General features: G+C 46.0%; 1 protein-coding gene across 6 annotated transcripts in view; it reads left to right on the forward strand.

Moving 5' to 3' along the window:
* The window catches only part of HMCN1 (hemicentin 1), a 301,086-nt gene that overhangs the window by 144,340 nt on the left and 142,747 nt on the right, over positions 1-13,999 (forward strand). For all 6 annotated transcript variants that reach the window (XM_053391425.1, XM_053391419.1, XM_053391422.1 and 3 more), the window contains 4 exons: positions 4,044-4,198; positions 9,375-9,653; positions 11,881-12,162; positions 13,657-13,765. In XM_053391425.1, the coding sequence (XP_053247400.1) occupies positions 4,044-4,198; positions 9,375-9,653; positions 11,881-12,162; positions 13,657-13,765 (825 nt within the window). The remainder of the gene's footprint in view (positions 1-4,043; positions 4,199-9,374; positions 9,654-11,880; positions 12,163-13,656; positions 13,766-13,999) is intronic.

The following is a 13,999-nucleotide window of genomic DNA, read 5'->3' on the forward strand; positions in this document are numbered from 1 at the left end:
AGCGGGTAATCTTCATAAAAAGGGGAGGGGGAGGGAAGGGGAATAAAATATGAGGCTAAGTTCAAATTGAAAGCCAGGCGGAATAGCTCTGTCTTACAGGCCCTGCGGAAGGAAGTTAAATCCTGCAGGGTCCTGGTATCATGGGACAGAGCATTCCACCAAGTCGGAGCCATCACTGAGAAGGCCCTGGCCCTGGTGGAGGATAATCTAACTTCCTGGTTTAGTCCAGTCAAAGGCGACTATGGGGTTGCGGTACCCATCTCACTTTCAGGCCGAGGGAGCTGGTGTTTGTCCACAGACAGCTTTCTGGCTCATGTGGCCAGCAGGACTAAACTGCTTCTGGTCAACGGGACACCGTGACAGAAACCAGAGTGCACGGAAACGCCGTTTACCTTCCCACCACAGTGGTACCTACTTTATCTACTTGCACTGGTGTGCTTTTGGACCGGTAGGTTGGCAGGATCTGGGCAGAGCAATGGGAGCTCACCCCGTCGCGGGGATTTGAACTGCTGACCTTCTGATCGCCAAGCCCAAGAGGCTCAGTGGTCTAAACCACAGCGCCACCCAAATGGGTGTACACAGCTACAGTTGGGCTTCTCACCAGTCCTCTTTTTTCCTTTCTTTGCTGGAACTCATTGAAACTCAGTTCTGGCACCTCTCAGGTGGGCACCATTGCCATTCCAACAGAACAAGGGAGGCATTTGTGGTGAGTTTCAGCACCTCTTTTTTCCTAGAAAAAAACAGCACCAGTTCTTTTTAATACAGCTGTTTTGTGCAAGAGCCGTTCTGTGCAAAAGAGCTCCCATAAAATAAACGAAGAAACAAAAAATGTGAACGTGGTTGGGAAGAGGCAGGCGGCGTCCTTTCCTTTGGGCTGATGGAAGCAAAACAAAGTAGGGAGTGTGGTGACGGATGGCAGCACATGAAAAGCAAAACAAAGATACAACCTACAGACAATGTGCTTCAGTGTGTTCACAGTTGAGTAACACACAGTTTTATATTGGAATTTCTTCTTCTATGGGATTGCTTGGGAAAATCTAAATTTAGCGGGGGGAGGGGGGGCTGCAGGTTGCCACTTGGATGAAAGGGATTTCCCCCCCCTAGGAAAAAGTAGAGACATAATCTCCTTTAAAATTCACATAAACTGTGGTGTGGGCAAGCCCAGATAAAAGTTAAAGCTGCTCACCTGCCCAGTTCAGTAAGTGTGCATTCACATGAAAGCTCATACCAATAACAAACTTGGTATGGGACACAGGTGGCGCTGTGGGTTAAACCACAGAGCCTAGGACTTGCCGATCAGAAGGTTCGAGGTTTGAATCCCCGTGACGGGGTGAGCTCCCGTTGCTCGGTCCCTGCTCCTGCCAACCTAGCAGTTCGAAAGCATGTCAAAGTGCAAGTAGATAAATAGGTACCGCTCCAGCGGGAAGGTAAACGGTGTTTCCGTGCGCTGCTCTGGTCCGCCAGAAGCGGCTTAGTCATGCTGGCCACATGACCCGGAAGCTGTATGCTGGTTCCCTCGGCCAGTAAAGTGAGATGAGCGGCGCAACCCTAGAATCGGCCACGACTGGACTTAATGGGTCAGGGGTCCCTTTACCTTTTTAAGGTGCTACTGGAAGGAATTTTTTTATTTTGTAGCAAAAGGTTACTCATTCTCCCCCAAAATGTAATCACAAAGCCCAGGGGAGCTCCTCTTCTACCTGTCATCTACTGATTTGGCAGACACACTGACATATGCTAAAGCATTATTTTCAGCTATTCAGCTTTAGTAAATGAACACCACCATGGCTTTTAGGAATGTAAAAACCTGCTGAAAACAGGTACTAGACCATACCTTCTTGTGACGTTTGTAGTCCCAGGGTGAAACAAGGCTTTGTGTGAACCGAGACAGCAGGTTCTCACGGCTTTAAGATCAATCTGCAGATGTCGTTTTCATATCTTTTCAAAAAGCAGCCGCATGAACAGCGGTGTATTGGAAACTTGTGAATGGAAGCCTTAATGAAATGAATGTGAGTGACCCCAGGAGACATTGCAAGTGGATCAAGCCTATTATTTCATTTGTTCGGCAGAATAGAGAAGAAGGTGAAATGTTTTTACAGATGCGCAGAGTTACATTCCAGCACAGTATACTGCAGAGTTGAGATTCTGAGCCTCTGAACTACACATCTTCCAGGAAAAGCCCATTAAGGGGATTGAACTTGGCAGTACAAATGTTAGTTGGACAACAAAAATGAGTATATAAATATTCTTGGACAAATAGCATTAGCGTTTCGTAATGCAGGCCAATGGCCAAAGTGGATATTCTAATGGCAACTGCAACTTGGAAATCTGTACAGTGTAGAACGCTGCCGGTAGCTGTTACCTGATGCTGTATCTTTGGGTATTTTGGCACCACTTTGGGCTGATTTGCACACAGGTTCAGATTGTTAAGATTGGGGAAGGGAAACATTTTGCCCTCCAGATGTTGTCAAATCACAACTCCCATCAGCTTTGACTATTGGCCATGCTGGCTAGAGCTGATGGGAAATGTGGTTCAGGAACATCTGGGTGTGTGTGTCAAAGGTTTTCCTGTTATAGAATCTAGCCCACCCCCTGCAATGCAGGAAATTCAGCTAAAGCATCCATGACAGATGGCCATCCAATCTCTGCTTCAAACCCCCCAAGGAAGGAGATCCCAAGTTAAGAACTTTAATAATTGAATAAATGCTGTCAGACTGTGGCTTTGAATTGTTTAGGCACATCTACATAACAAATAAAGGGACGCGGGTGGCACTGCGGGTTAAACCACAGAGCCTAGGACTTGCCAATCAGAAGGTCGGTGGTTTGAATCCCCGCGGCGGGGTGAGCTCCCGTTGCTTGGTCCCTGCTCCTGCCAACCTAGCAGTTCGAAAGCACGTCAAAGTGCAAGTAGATAAATAGGTACCGCGCCGGCGGGAAGGTAAACGGCTTTTCCGTGCACTGCTCTGGTTCGCCAGAAGCGGCTTAGTCATGCTGGCCACATGACCCGGAAGCTGTACGCCAGCTCCCTCAGCCAATAAAGCGAGATGAGCGCCGCAACCCCAGAATCAGTCACGACTGGACCTAATGGTCAGGGATCCCTTTACCTTTACATAACAAATGTAAACTGTTATGAGCCAGGTTTAAATGTTGGAACAATGTGATTTTGTTCAGTGAAACCCTAAGGGTGACTGCTTGCTGATCCCTAGCTTCCTGCTTAGAACTGCAGCTTCCACAGTTCCTTAGTTTGTTGACGCTGTGACAATTCAGTAGATTTTCACATTGATTTGAATTTTGTAATGCAGACGCACCATTTATGTGCAGCAGGTTGACCTAGTAGGGTTATGGCTGGACATGCACGAGGAACTCAGATCTGTGCAGATTTCAGTAGGAACTGTGACTTGATCCATATCTCCCGGATAGACATTGAACTTAGATATTCACTAGCTTTCATATTTCCTAAAATGTTCTGGTGCAGTCCTCTGCTCCGTAAACATATCAAACCGCATTTAGAAATGTGCATTTGGAATGAAAATGCCTAACCTCCCCACAAACTTGGTGCAACTAAAGGGGAATTAGTGCTCCATAAAAAGGTCATCTGGAAGTGACATTGTAGTATATCTTAATAGGTATACCATTTAAATTTTGATATTATGCCAATAAAGGCTGAATGAATGAATGAATAACGGAGTTGCTTGGCCCCTTGCATGTCCCCTGAATAATCTGATTTAGAAGATGGGGGGACCTTTCAGAACAGCAATGGAGCTGGTAGTGGAGGAATGAAGGGGGAGGGGGAACTGTTAAATATTTCCATGATCCCCATTTCATTGGCGGGAGACTCATTTTGCCATCAGTTTGGGGATCCCAGCTGGATACACCCATTTGGTTACAATAACCCAGTGCTGATGAGTTGAAGGAGTGGTGTATTGCACATAGAGAAATCCTAGGCATGTTTATGCAGAAATAAGTTCCAGGTTACTCATTGTGGCTTGTGTGCACCCACAGTATAACAGAAGTGGTGGTGTTTCTTTGTTTTTGTTTTCCTCCAGGCCCCTCTTCTTAGGGGATCCTAATATTGAGGTTTTGGATGAAGGCCAGATCCTGCACATTAAGAGTGCTCGGAGAATAGACAAAGGGCGCTATCAGTGCAGCGCAGCCAATTCTGCTGGCAAACAGTTTAAGGAACTCAAACTCGCAATCCATGGTAAGTAACTTACAAATGTATGATTTTAGCAAATCTTTTCTGTTTGTTTTGGTAAGGAAAACAGTGGAAGCTCTTGCTAACCCTGGCTAACACACACACACACACACACACACACACACCAGTGCAAATGCATTTTAGGTTATATCATTTATTCCCAGGCACATAGCGCAATATCCCAACTGCAACAGAGAGAATTAACAAATTTAAAGTTTTCTTATTCGTTGCACCCAAGATTCCAAAATCCCTCTCCCCTCTCCAGCTTTTGAACCAGCAGAAACCCTTTATTCTTTATTGGGCATTTGCTTTGAGATGCTTCATAAGAAGTCTTTCATAAATGAAATAATCAAACATATGTTGTTAAAAGTGCCTGAAGACTGCCGGATTGGTAAGGTGATTCTTTTTGCTGAACCTGTTTATCTCGGAAGGAGTTGATGGGGGATCTTTGTCAGGAAAGCTTGACCTCACTTCTTAGTTAATTTCAGCGTAAGTAGAGAATTTGCAGACATTCTCCAGGGCATAGATTGTGAGCAGAACCGAAGGAAGGAAGGAAGGCTGGCAGAAAAAAACGTAGCAGAGATTTATGTGGGGGTTGTAATTATTGTCTAGCCCTGACAGAAGCCAGGCAGAACAACTTGAATCTCATGTAATAATTGAGACAGGAAACTTGTGATAGACTGCCAGAATGCTTAAGAAGAGGAGGTCATTAGCGATCTTGCACATCAAGATTGCATTGGAGTGGAGAGAGAACAAAAACAGACAGGAGACCGAAAAGGGGGAAAAAAGTGAATAATCTGTGTGGGGTGTGGGGGCAGTCTGTGCAATGCAAACTGACCACATGTTCTGGGTGTTCAAAATAAAATAGGGCAGATGATGTAGGTTTGGATAGGACAGTATATCCAATTACCTTTCCTAGACTCTTTGACCCCAACTGCAGACAGTCGTTCAGAGGGTGGGTGTGAGACCTAGACAAAGAATGATAATAATATTTAATCGGTTGTTTACATGTCTGCCTTCTAAGAGGATAGTAAGTGAAAAAGAGAGGCAATCTGAAATCACCTCTTCCACTGGATTTGTTTCATTTCTGTTTAAATGGAAGGGACGTTTTTAGACTAACAAAACCCTCCCCTCCTTCGCCTTTGGCTCTGTAGTTGCTCCCACGTCTTCTGGGTATATGTAAAATGTCTGCCTACATGGTTCAATCTGAGGGTATGTTTTTGATGCAATAATCCAGCTCCCAAGGGACTGAGCACAAAAGGATAAACATTGACAGAGGCTTTTTACGTGGTCTCAAACCAACATGGCAGTGATGACAAAACCAGCTAACAGATAGACGCTAAGGGAGGGTCAGAGTCCTCTAAGCTGCATTTAACTTTTTAACTCTATCTTACGCCATGAGTTACAGTGAACAGGTTTTTCAAAAACCTATTTTAAAAAGCTTGTGGTCCTAATGCTGTTGTTCAGTCTATGGGCAGTCAAGACTTGGTATTCATGTTGTAGCCCAGGCATAGGCAAACTCGGCCCTCCAGGTGTTTTGGGACTACAACTCCCATCATCATCCCTAGCTAACAGGACCAGTGGTCAGGGATGATGGGAGTTGTAGTGCATATCGGGCTGGTTCTATTAGAGGTTACCACCCACACACTTCCACTGTGCTTCCTGCTTGTGTGGTGGCACCTCGGTAAAACCACTTCTTACTGGTTGTAGCAGAGTTTTCCCCGGAGGCAGAGGAGAAGAACAGGAGTCATACTCAAATTCACAGTCAAGAGCTTCTTTATTGCTTGACTGGTTGCACAAGCATTGCTGTTACTGTTATATACAAGCTACCGTATTTTTCGCTCTATAAGACGCACCAGACCACAAGACGCACCTAGTTTTTGGAGGAGGAAAACAAGGAAAAAAATATTCTGAATCTCAGAAGCCAGAACAGCAAGAGGGATCGCTGCGCAGTGAAAGCAGCAATCCCTCTTGCTGTTCTGGTTTCTGGGATAGCTGCGCAGCCTGCATTCGCTCCATAAGACGCACACACATTTCCCCTTACTTTTTAGGAAGGAAAAAGTGAGTCTTATAGAGCAAAAAAATACGGTATTTACATTCCTTCTTTATCTCTCCAGCATGGTATAATCTCAGTCCAGTAATTAACAATCCTGACACAGCAAAACTCTCAGTATCAGGAGCACACGTTGTCTTACTTCCAAACTTGTTGTCAGCGTGTGTGTGTGTGTGCTTTCGTCGCACGGAAATTGCAGGCTGCAACTTCCTCCCTTTACAGTGGTGCCCCGCAAGACGAAATTAATTCGTTCCGCGAGTTTTTTCTTCTTGCGAGTTTTTTGTCTTGCGAAGCACGGTTTCCCATAGGAATGCATTGAAAATCAATTAATGCGTTCCTATGGAGACCGCCTTCAGACCAGGTCTGGGGACAGTCTGTCCCCGGACCTCTTCTGAAGGCAGGCCGGGGGAGAACGGCAAGCTCCGGGGACAGAGGTGAAGGGGCAGCGCTCCTTCGCCTCTTTCCTCGAACCTCTTCTGTAGGCAGGCGGGGGGAGAACGGCTTTTCTTCCCACCGCCAGCCTTCAGAAGGCTGTTCTGAAGGCTGGCGGTGGGAAGAAAAGCCCTTCTCCCCCCACCGGACTTCAAAAGAGCATCGGGAAGTCCGGCGGGGGTCCAAGGGATTCCCTCCCAGCCTGCCCCGCTCCGCTGAAGTTTAGAGGGAGCCTGTGGGGAAAAACTAAAAAAAAAATTCGTTTTGCGAGAAAGGCCCATAGGAAAATTTGTCTTGCGAAGCGGCTAAAAAATCAGAAAACCCTTTCGTCTTGCACATTTTTCGTTTAGCGAGGCATTCGTCTTGCGGGGTACCACTGTATTTGCACCTCCAGCTGATACCAATCAAGCCTAGAGTACCACTCATACACACTAAAGAAAATTCTGGAACCCTCTTTAAAGCTTCCAGGAACTTTTATCTGTTTCTTAAAGAATGTTTTCCTAACAAGTTTACATTAAAATGCAAACGGAGCCAAATTCCTTCTCCATTCCTGGATCTAGCGCAGTGCAGGGCTCCTCTTTGTGTAGAAACTAAATCAATCCTGTCTGTCTGTGTTGATAACAGGCTCAGAGACCCCAGGACAGCCTTTCTCAACTTGTGGGTCCCTAGCTAGCAAGTCCAGAGCTCAGGGATGATGGGAGTTGTAGTCCAATAACATCTGGGGACCCACAGGTTGAGAACCGCTGCCCCAGGATCTCCTTAGGTACGGATACTGGCATCAAAATGATGGACAGGTCAGATGAGCCCGTTTTGTAACAGGTGGGAAAATGTTTGCCTGAAGAGATCTTAGATGGGAGGTCACCCGTCATTCATGCAACACCCTTGCCCCAGCAGTGTTTGTTTTATTAGGCCCTTCGCATCAGAAAGTGCCATTTTGAATGATATCTTGGAACCTGGGGTGTTGGCAGGTTGCAATCAACCGACTTGTTTGGCAGCGCGGGGCTTACATTGGCAGGCAAACATTACCTCCACCAGCAGTCAAGCTACTCATTGAGGGTTTGGCTTGTGCGCGCAGTGGATGTCGCTCGCAGTGTCTCGCAGGAGCATCTGCAAATGATTAGTTTACATACATTGTTTTTGGCTAGGAATCCACATAAGCTGTTGCCTCCAGAGGACGGGGAATTATTCTGGGTTTCAAGGAATGCTGAAACCAGCGCAGTGTTGAAGTGTTACTTGTGGTTCTCAAAATATGAGTCGGGTCTCCTGAGGGAAGGCAGAAAGGGTGTCTAGGGTGAAACTTAAGGCTCTCCTTAGCCAATCTGAGCCCCATATTATTTTGCTTTTTTGATGTGCTGAGCTGACTTGACAATGGCTGGCTGAGTGTCAGTGAAGCAATCCATTCATTTTATTATTGATTTACATGGATGTTTTTTCTTCAACTCCGGAACCCTCCTCTGTTTGAATTAGGCTGCAGGATCCACATGGTTCAGCAAGCTCCCTTTTCACCATTCTTTTACCCAGGGCGAAATAAAATGGAACGGTGCCTGTATGCCCAGGAAGGCATCTGTTGTGTTTGGGCAGATGGCTTCACCAGGATAATGTGCAAGAATCTCTGTCCTGAATGTGCATGCAGTCTCTTTAAAATATTTGGGATATGTTTTCTCCTTTTGTTTTTCTCTCACACACCCAAACATGGATCAAAGGGCCTTTAGGAAGGAATCTTGTAGGATATGACAGACATTAAAAAGGTAAAGGGACCCCTGACCATTAGGTCCAGTCGTGACCGACTCTGGGGTTGTGGCGCTCATCTCACTTTATTGGCCGAGGGATCCGGCGTACAGCTTCCAGGTTGTGTGGCCAGCATGACTAAGCCGCTTCTGGCAAACCAGAGCAGCGCACGGAAACGCCGTTTACCTTCCCGCTGGAGTGGTACCTATTTATCTGCTTGCACTTGGACGTGCTTTCGAACTGCTAGGTTGGCAGGAGCAGGGACCGAGCAACGGGAGCTCACCCCGTCACGGGCATTCGAACCGCCGACCTTCTGATCAGCAAGTCCTAGGCTCTGTGGTTTAACCCACAGCGCCACCAGCGTCCCTTATGACAGACATTAGCGCTATGCAATTCAGAGAAACGCTCAACGTGGGTTTGAAAGCAAATTCAAAGTTATTATACAGGTTGCTATCTAAACATCAGAGGCACCCCCATTTATTGACTGCGAGACGCTTTAGGTACTTTGCAATAGTGGATTATATTTTGTAATAGTTAACAGTTTATATATTTTGAAGCATATGCTATGCTTTAGTCTAAACTTTGTTTCAACACTTAATGCAATGAGCAAATGAGAGTGTTCACAAACACTGCATATCTGAGTTTATATTTTGAAGACGGTTCCAATTAGATTTTTCCCTGTCTCTTGCTAGTTTCTCCCATTAGGAGCCCGTTTAACCATCAAAAACTATTGTGGCAAATCTGTTCCCAGTTGCTGCTGCTACAGAGGGCGGGTGGAGGAAACTACATCACCATGTTTTTTGTTTTGTTTTTGCCGTTGTGGGGTGGGGAAAACAATTTGTCTGCTGAAAGCCCTTTAAAACCAAGTCATAATTAAGCTCTGGCTTCCTTTTGTGTTCTAAGACTCTTCCTCTTCTTCGCATCTTGATATTTACTGTTTTCCTCCTCCTGTTCCTTCCCTGAAAACAGTCCCACCTGCGATCAAAGGCGGAAACATCACCACTGAAGTGTCAACGTTGCTGAACAGTGTGCTAAAGCTGGAATGTGAGACAAGGGGAATCCCAGCTCCTACCATAACGTGGTATAAAGATGGACGCCCTATTGTGTCTAGCCCAGAAGCTCTTTACCTTGACAGGGGGCAATTCCTTCAGATTCCTCGTGCGCAAGTTTCTGACTCTGCAAAGTACAGCTGCCAGGCAACCAACGTAGCTGGGACTGCTGAAAAAATCTTCCTAGTGGATGTCTATGGTAGGAAGGAGACGAGAAAGAACATACTTATTTGTTCGGCATGCAGTCTGAAAACTGGAATTTGATCTGTCTAGCCGATCTGGGCCTCCCCTTGCCTCTTCTTGGCTTGTTATTGACTGCTCTTAGACTCGGGTTTTCAGTTGGTTGAGGGTCGAGCCAAATTGATATAGAAAGCTTTAGAGGATGACAGACTTATTTTAAGCATAATATGGGTGATAAGGAGAGGTGGGGGAGCTGGACCCTGCCCCATTCCCTGCCTGCACATCCCCTCTGAAACTTCTCCTCCTCGGTCAGTTTCCCCCCGGTGCAGATTACTTTTAGTCTCAAGGAACACCAGTGGCCTCCATCTCCTACCTCCTCTCCGTGTTGTGCTTTTTTATAAAGGCAAACCCATAGAGGATAAGGATATCAGTGGCTGCTGGTCATTATGATGGCTTAATAATAATAAATTAATAATACCCCGCCCTTCTGGCTGGGTTTCCCCAGCCACTCTGGGCAGCTCCCAACAGAATATTAAAAACACCATAAAACATCAAGCATTAAATACTTTCCTAAACAGGCTTGCCTTCAGATGTCTTCTAAAAGTCAGAGAGTTGTTTATTTCCTTGACGTTGGATGGGAGGGCGTTCCACAGGGCAGGTGCCACTGCCGAGAAGGCCCTCTGCCTGTAACCTCACTTCTCGCAGTGAGGGAACCGCCAGAAGGCCCTCGGAGCTGGACCTCAGTGTCTGGGCTGAACGATGGGGGTGGAGACGCTCCTTCAGGTATACAGGTATATATTATCTCTGGTATCACGGAAGCAGTAGGTACCAGTTGCTGGGGAACACAAATGGTGCTGTCCAGAGGTTCTGTTTATGGGGTTCTCAAACCCGTCTGGTTGACCACCATGAGGGTGGGATGGTGTTTGAGCAAATAGGCCTCTAGTCCGACCCAGCGGGTCTCTTAATGAGTTCTTATGTTTTAATTTAGCGACAACCCAGTTCTTACACCTTATGGGTCCACCACAATGTTGAGAATGCCCATCAACAATCACTACCCCCAGGCATTATTCAGGGAAAAGTCACAAGTCGAGAAGCAGCTCAGAGTGATTCAGCTGCTGAGCTTTCTCACTGGAAATTACTTATTTTGCTTGTCATGAGGAAATCCAGCAACATATGACAGCTTTGAATTAAAAAAATGGCTTTCCCTACAAAAAGCCAGTTTAACAAATGGGTGTCCTCACTTACCGTATTTTTCGCTCCACAAGACACACCTGACCATAAGACGCACCTAGTTTTTAGAGGAGGAAAACAAGAAACAGTGGATGTATGATTTTTGTGGTTCATGCTGTGGCCACAGACATGATATGCGATTTGACGGTGAGTTTGGGGTAGCCCAATGCAAAAATCCTGAGAATCCATGTGGATCCGTGCTTTGTAACCACGTTTTTGCGCCATTGCCACAAAACAATGGATGTGTGTGTTCTTTGGTGCAGGCGGTAGCTATGGACATGCTATGTGATCTGATGGTGAATTTGGGGTGACCCAATGCAAAAATCCTGAGGATCCATGGGCTTTTACCTCCCCCCTCCCAGACAGCCTCCTTTATCTCCAGAGTCCCTTATCTCCCTCCCGATCCCTTGCCGATCAGCTGCTCAGCAGCTTTGTTTCAACACCCCCTTCCCTCCTGTTTGCCTTAGTGTCTTTTCCTTAGCTGGAACAGTTTTTTGCTCCTCCTTTTCTTCTAATTTCTCTCCTCATTGCTTTAATCTTCCTGTCTCCGCTCCTTGCAAGTTCGCTGCCTTTACCACCCTCCTCCCAGGCAGCCTCCTTTATCTCTAGAGTCCCTTATCTCCCCTCCCGATCGCTTGCTGATCAGCTGCTCAGCGGCTTAGTTTCAACACTCCCTTCCCTCTTTCTAAAAAAAAAAAAAGCACAATCTGCTTTTTGCTCCTGGGCAATTCTGCTCCAGGGACCACGCATTCGCTCCATAAGACTCACAGACATTTCCCCTTACTTTTTAGGAGGAAAAAAAGTGTGTCTTATGGAGCGAAAAATACAACGCTTTGTGGCATTAACCAGCCTGAAAATACCTCTTGTTAACCATGGTTTTGCCATACAAGACAATTCCTTGGAGGTTGAGTTACCTGGGATGGAACCAAACCAATTGATTTAATAGTGGCTTAGATTTTTGAGTGGTCACAGAAAATAATGGCTTGGTCCCCTCTTTCCTCTCCATTTCCTTCCAGTTCCTCCAGTTATTGAGGGCGACTCTGAAGCAATCCAGAACAAGCAGGTGGTTTCTGGCAGTTCCCTGGTACTGGAGTGCAATGCTGCTGGCAACCCACCGCCTCTGCTGACTTGGCTGAAGGATGGGGTTCCCGTGAAAGCCAGTGACAACCTGCACATTGTGTCTGGTGGAAGGAAGCTGGAAATCATGAATGCTGGAGAGGCTGATGATGGCCAGTATGTCTGTGTGGCTACCAGCATCGCAGGAGAGAAGGAAATCAAATATGATGTGGAAATCCTAGGTGTGTAAAAACCAGAATTTAAGCTTTTTATTTAACCTTCACTGTCAACCAGGTATTTCCACAAGTTTCACTTATGTCAACCTTCCCCAACCTGCTGTTTTCCAGCTGTTGGTGTCCAGCTCCCATCAGCCTCAGCCAGTGTAGCAAATGGTCAGGGATAATGAGAGTTGTGATCCAAAACATCTGGATGGCACCAGGATAGGACTGTTTTTTTCTTTATGTGATTTATTATTATTACTATTATTTATTACTTATATCCCACCCATCTGGCCAGGCCTCCCCAGCCACTCTGGGCGGCTCACGGCGGAATATTAAAAACACAATAAAACTTCCCTAAACAGGGCTGCCTTCAGATGTCATCTAGAAGTCGGATAGTTGTTTATCTTGACATCTGATGGGAGTGCGTTCCACAGGGCAGGCGCCACTACTGAGATGGCCCTCTACCTGGTTCCCTTGTAACCTCACTTCTTGCAGTGAGGGAATCACCAGAAGGCGCTCAGAGCTGGACCTCAGTGTCTGGGCTGAACAATGGAGGTGGAGACACTTCTTCAGGTATACTGGGCCGAGGTTGTTTAGGGCTTTCGAGGTCAGCACCAACATTTTGATTTGTGCTTGGAAACATACTGGTAGCCAATGTAGGTCTTTCAGGACTGGTGTTATATGGTCTCTAGGGATGCAGGTGGCGCTGCGATCTAAACCACTGAGCCTCTTGGGCTTGCTGATCAGAAGGTTGGCGGTTCGAATCTTCACAATGGGGTGAGCTCCTGTTGCTCTGTCCCAGCTCCTGCCAACCTAGCAGTTCGAAAGCACATCAGTGCAAGTAGATAAATAGGTACCGCTGTGGCAGGAAGGCAAATGGGGTTTCTGTGCGCTCTGGTTTCCGTCACGGTGTCCCATTCTGCCAGAAGCAGTTTAATCCTGCTGGCCACATGACCCGGAAAGCTGTCTGTGGACAAATGCTGGCTCCCTCGGCCTGAAAGCAAGATGAGCACCATAACCCCATAGTCGCCTTTGACTGGACTTAACCATCCAGGGGTCCTTTACCTTTACCTATATAGGCTCTATATTAAACTTGTAATGGACTGTTCCTCTCCATTTTTGTGACATATGGATTTTGTTGTTGATGGGGAACAATAGACAGTACCGGGAGATTTAGCAACTCCTCATTAACATGTTTCTTTAAACCAAACCTTCATTTAACAATGGTTTCATTGTCTAAAGTTCAGTGGCATGTTTCATTACATCACTATGCACCACTTGCAGGGTTTGGGGTTGGTGGACTGATGCTGCGTGGAAATTTGTGCTGATTTTTATGCTTCTGTGCTAGCAAAAAATTGCTGTAAAAAGTATAAGCTCTAAACCATCTCTTGTCCAATGAAATTTTGAATCGTCCAAGAAAGGATGGACCATGAAATAGTATTTTAAATCATTTTTAAAAATAAATAAATTCTGACAGTACTTTTATTTGTGCCTTTGGGTTTGCTGTCTTTCCAGTACCACCAAGTATGGAAGGGGAGAATGAATCTACAGATTATATTGTGATTCTCCACAGCTCCCTGGAGCTGGACTGCCCAGTAACAGGAACCCCTCCGCCGACCATCACGTAAGAAGCTATTGTTCAGTGCAAAAAGAGAGGCAAAGGAACAGAAAAAGAAATCCATGACTTGTGTCAGATTTTGGTTGGAAGAGCAAAGAAAAGGACGTAGTTTAGCAAAGGTTAACGAAGTTCTAGAAAAGGAAGTAGCAGACCTTTATTCCCTTTCCCATGGTATAGTTGCTGTCTTCCTTTGGTGGAACTATAATTTTCTCATGCATTATTACTCATTTTGCACACAAC

This window comes from Podarcis raffonei, chromosome 6 (assembly GCF_027172205.1).
Source record: "Podarcis raffonei isolate rPodRaf1 chromosome 6, rPodRaf1.pri, whole genome shotgun sequence".
Classification (NCBI taxonomy): domain Eukaryota; kingdom Metazoa; phylum Chordata; class Lepidosauria; order Squamata; family Lacertidae; genus Podarcis; species Podarcis raffonei.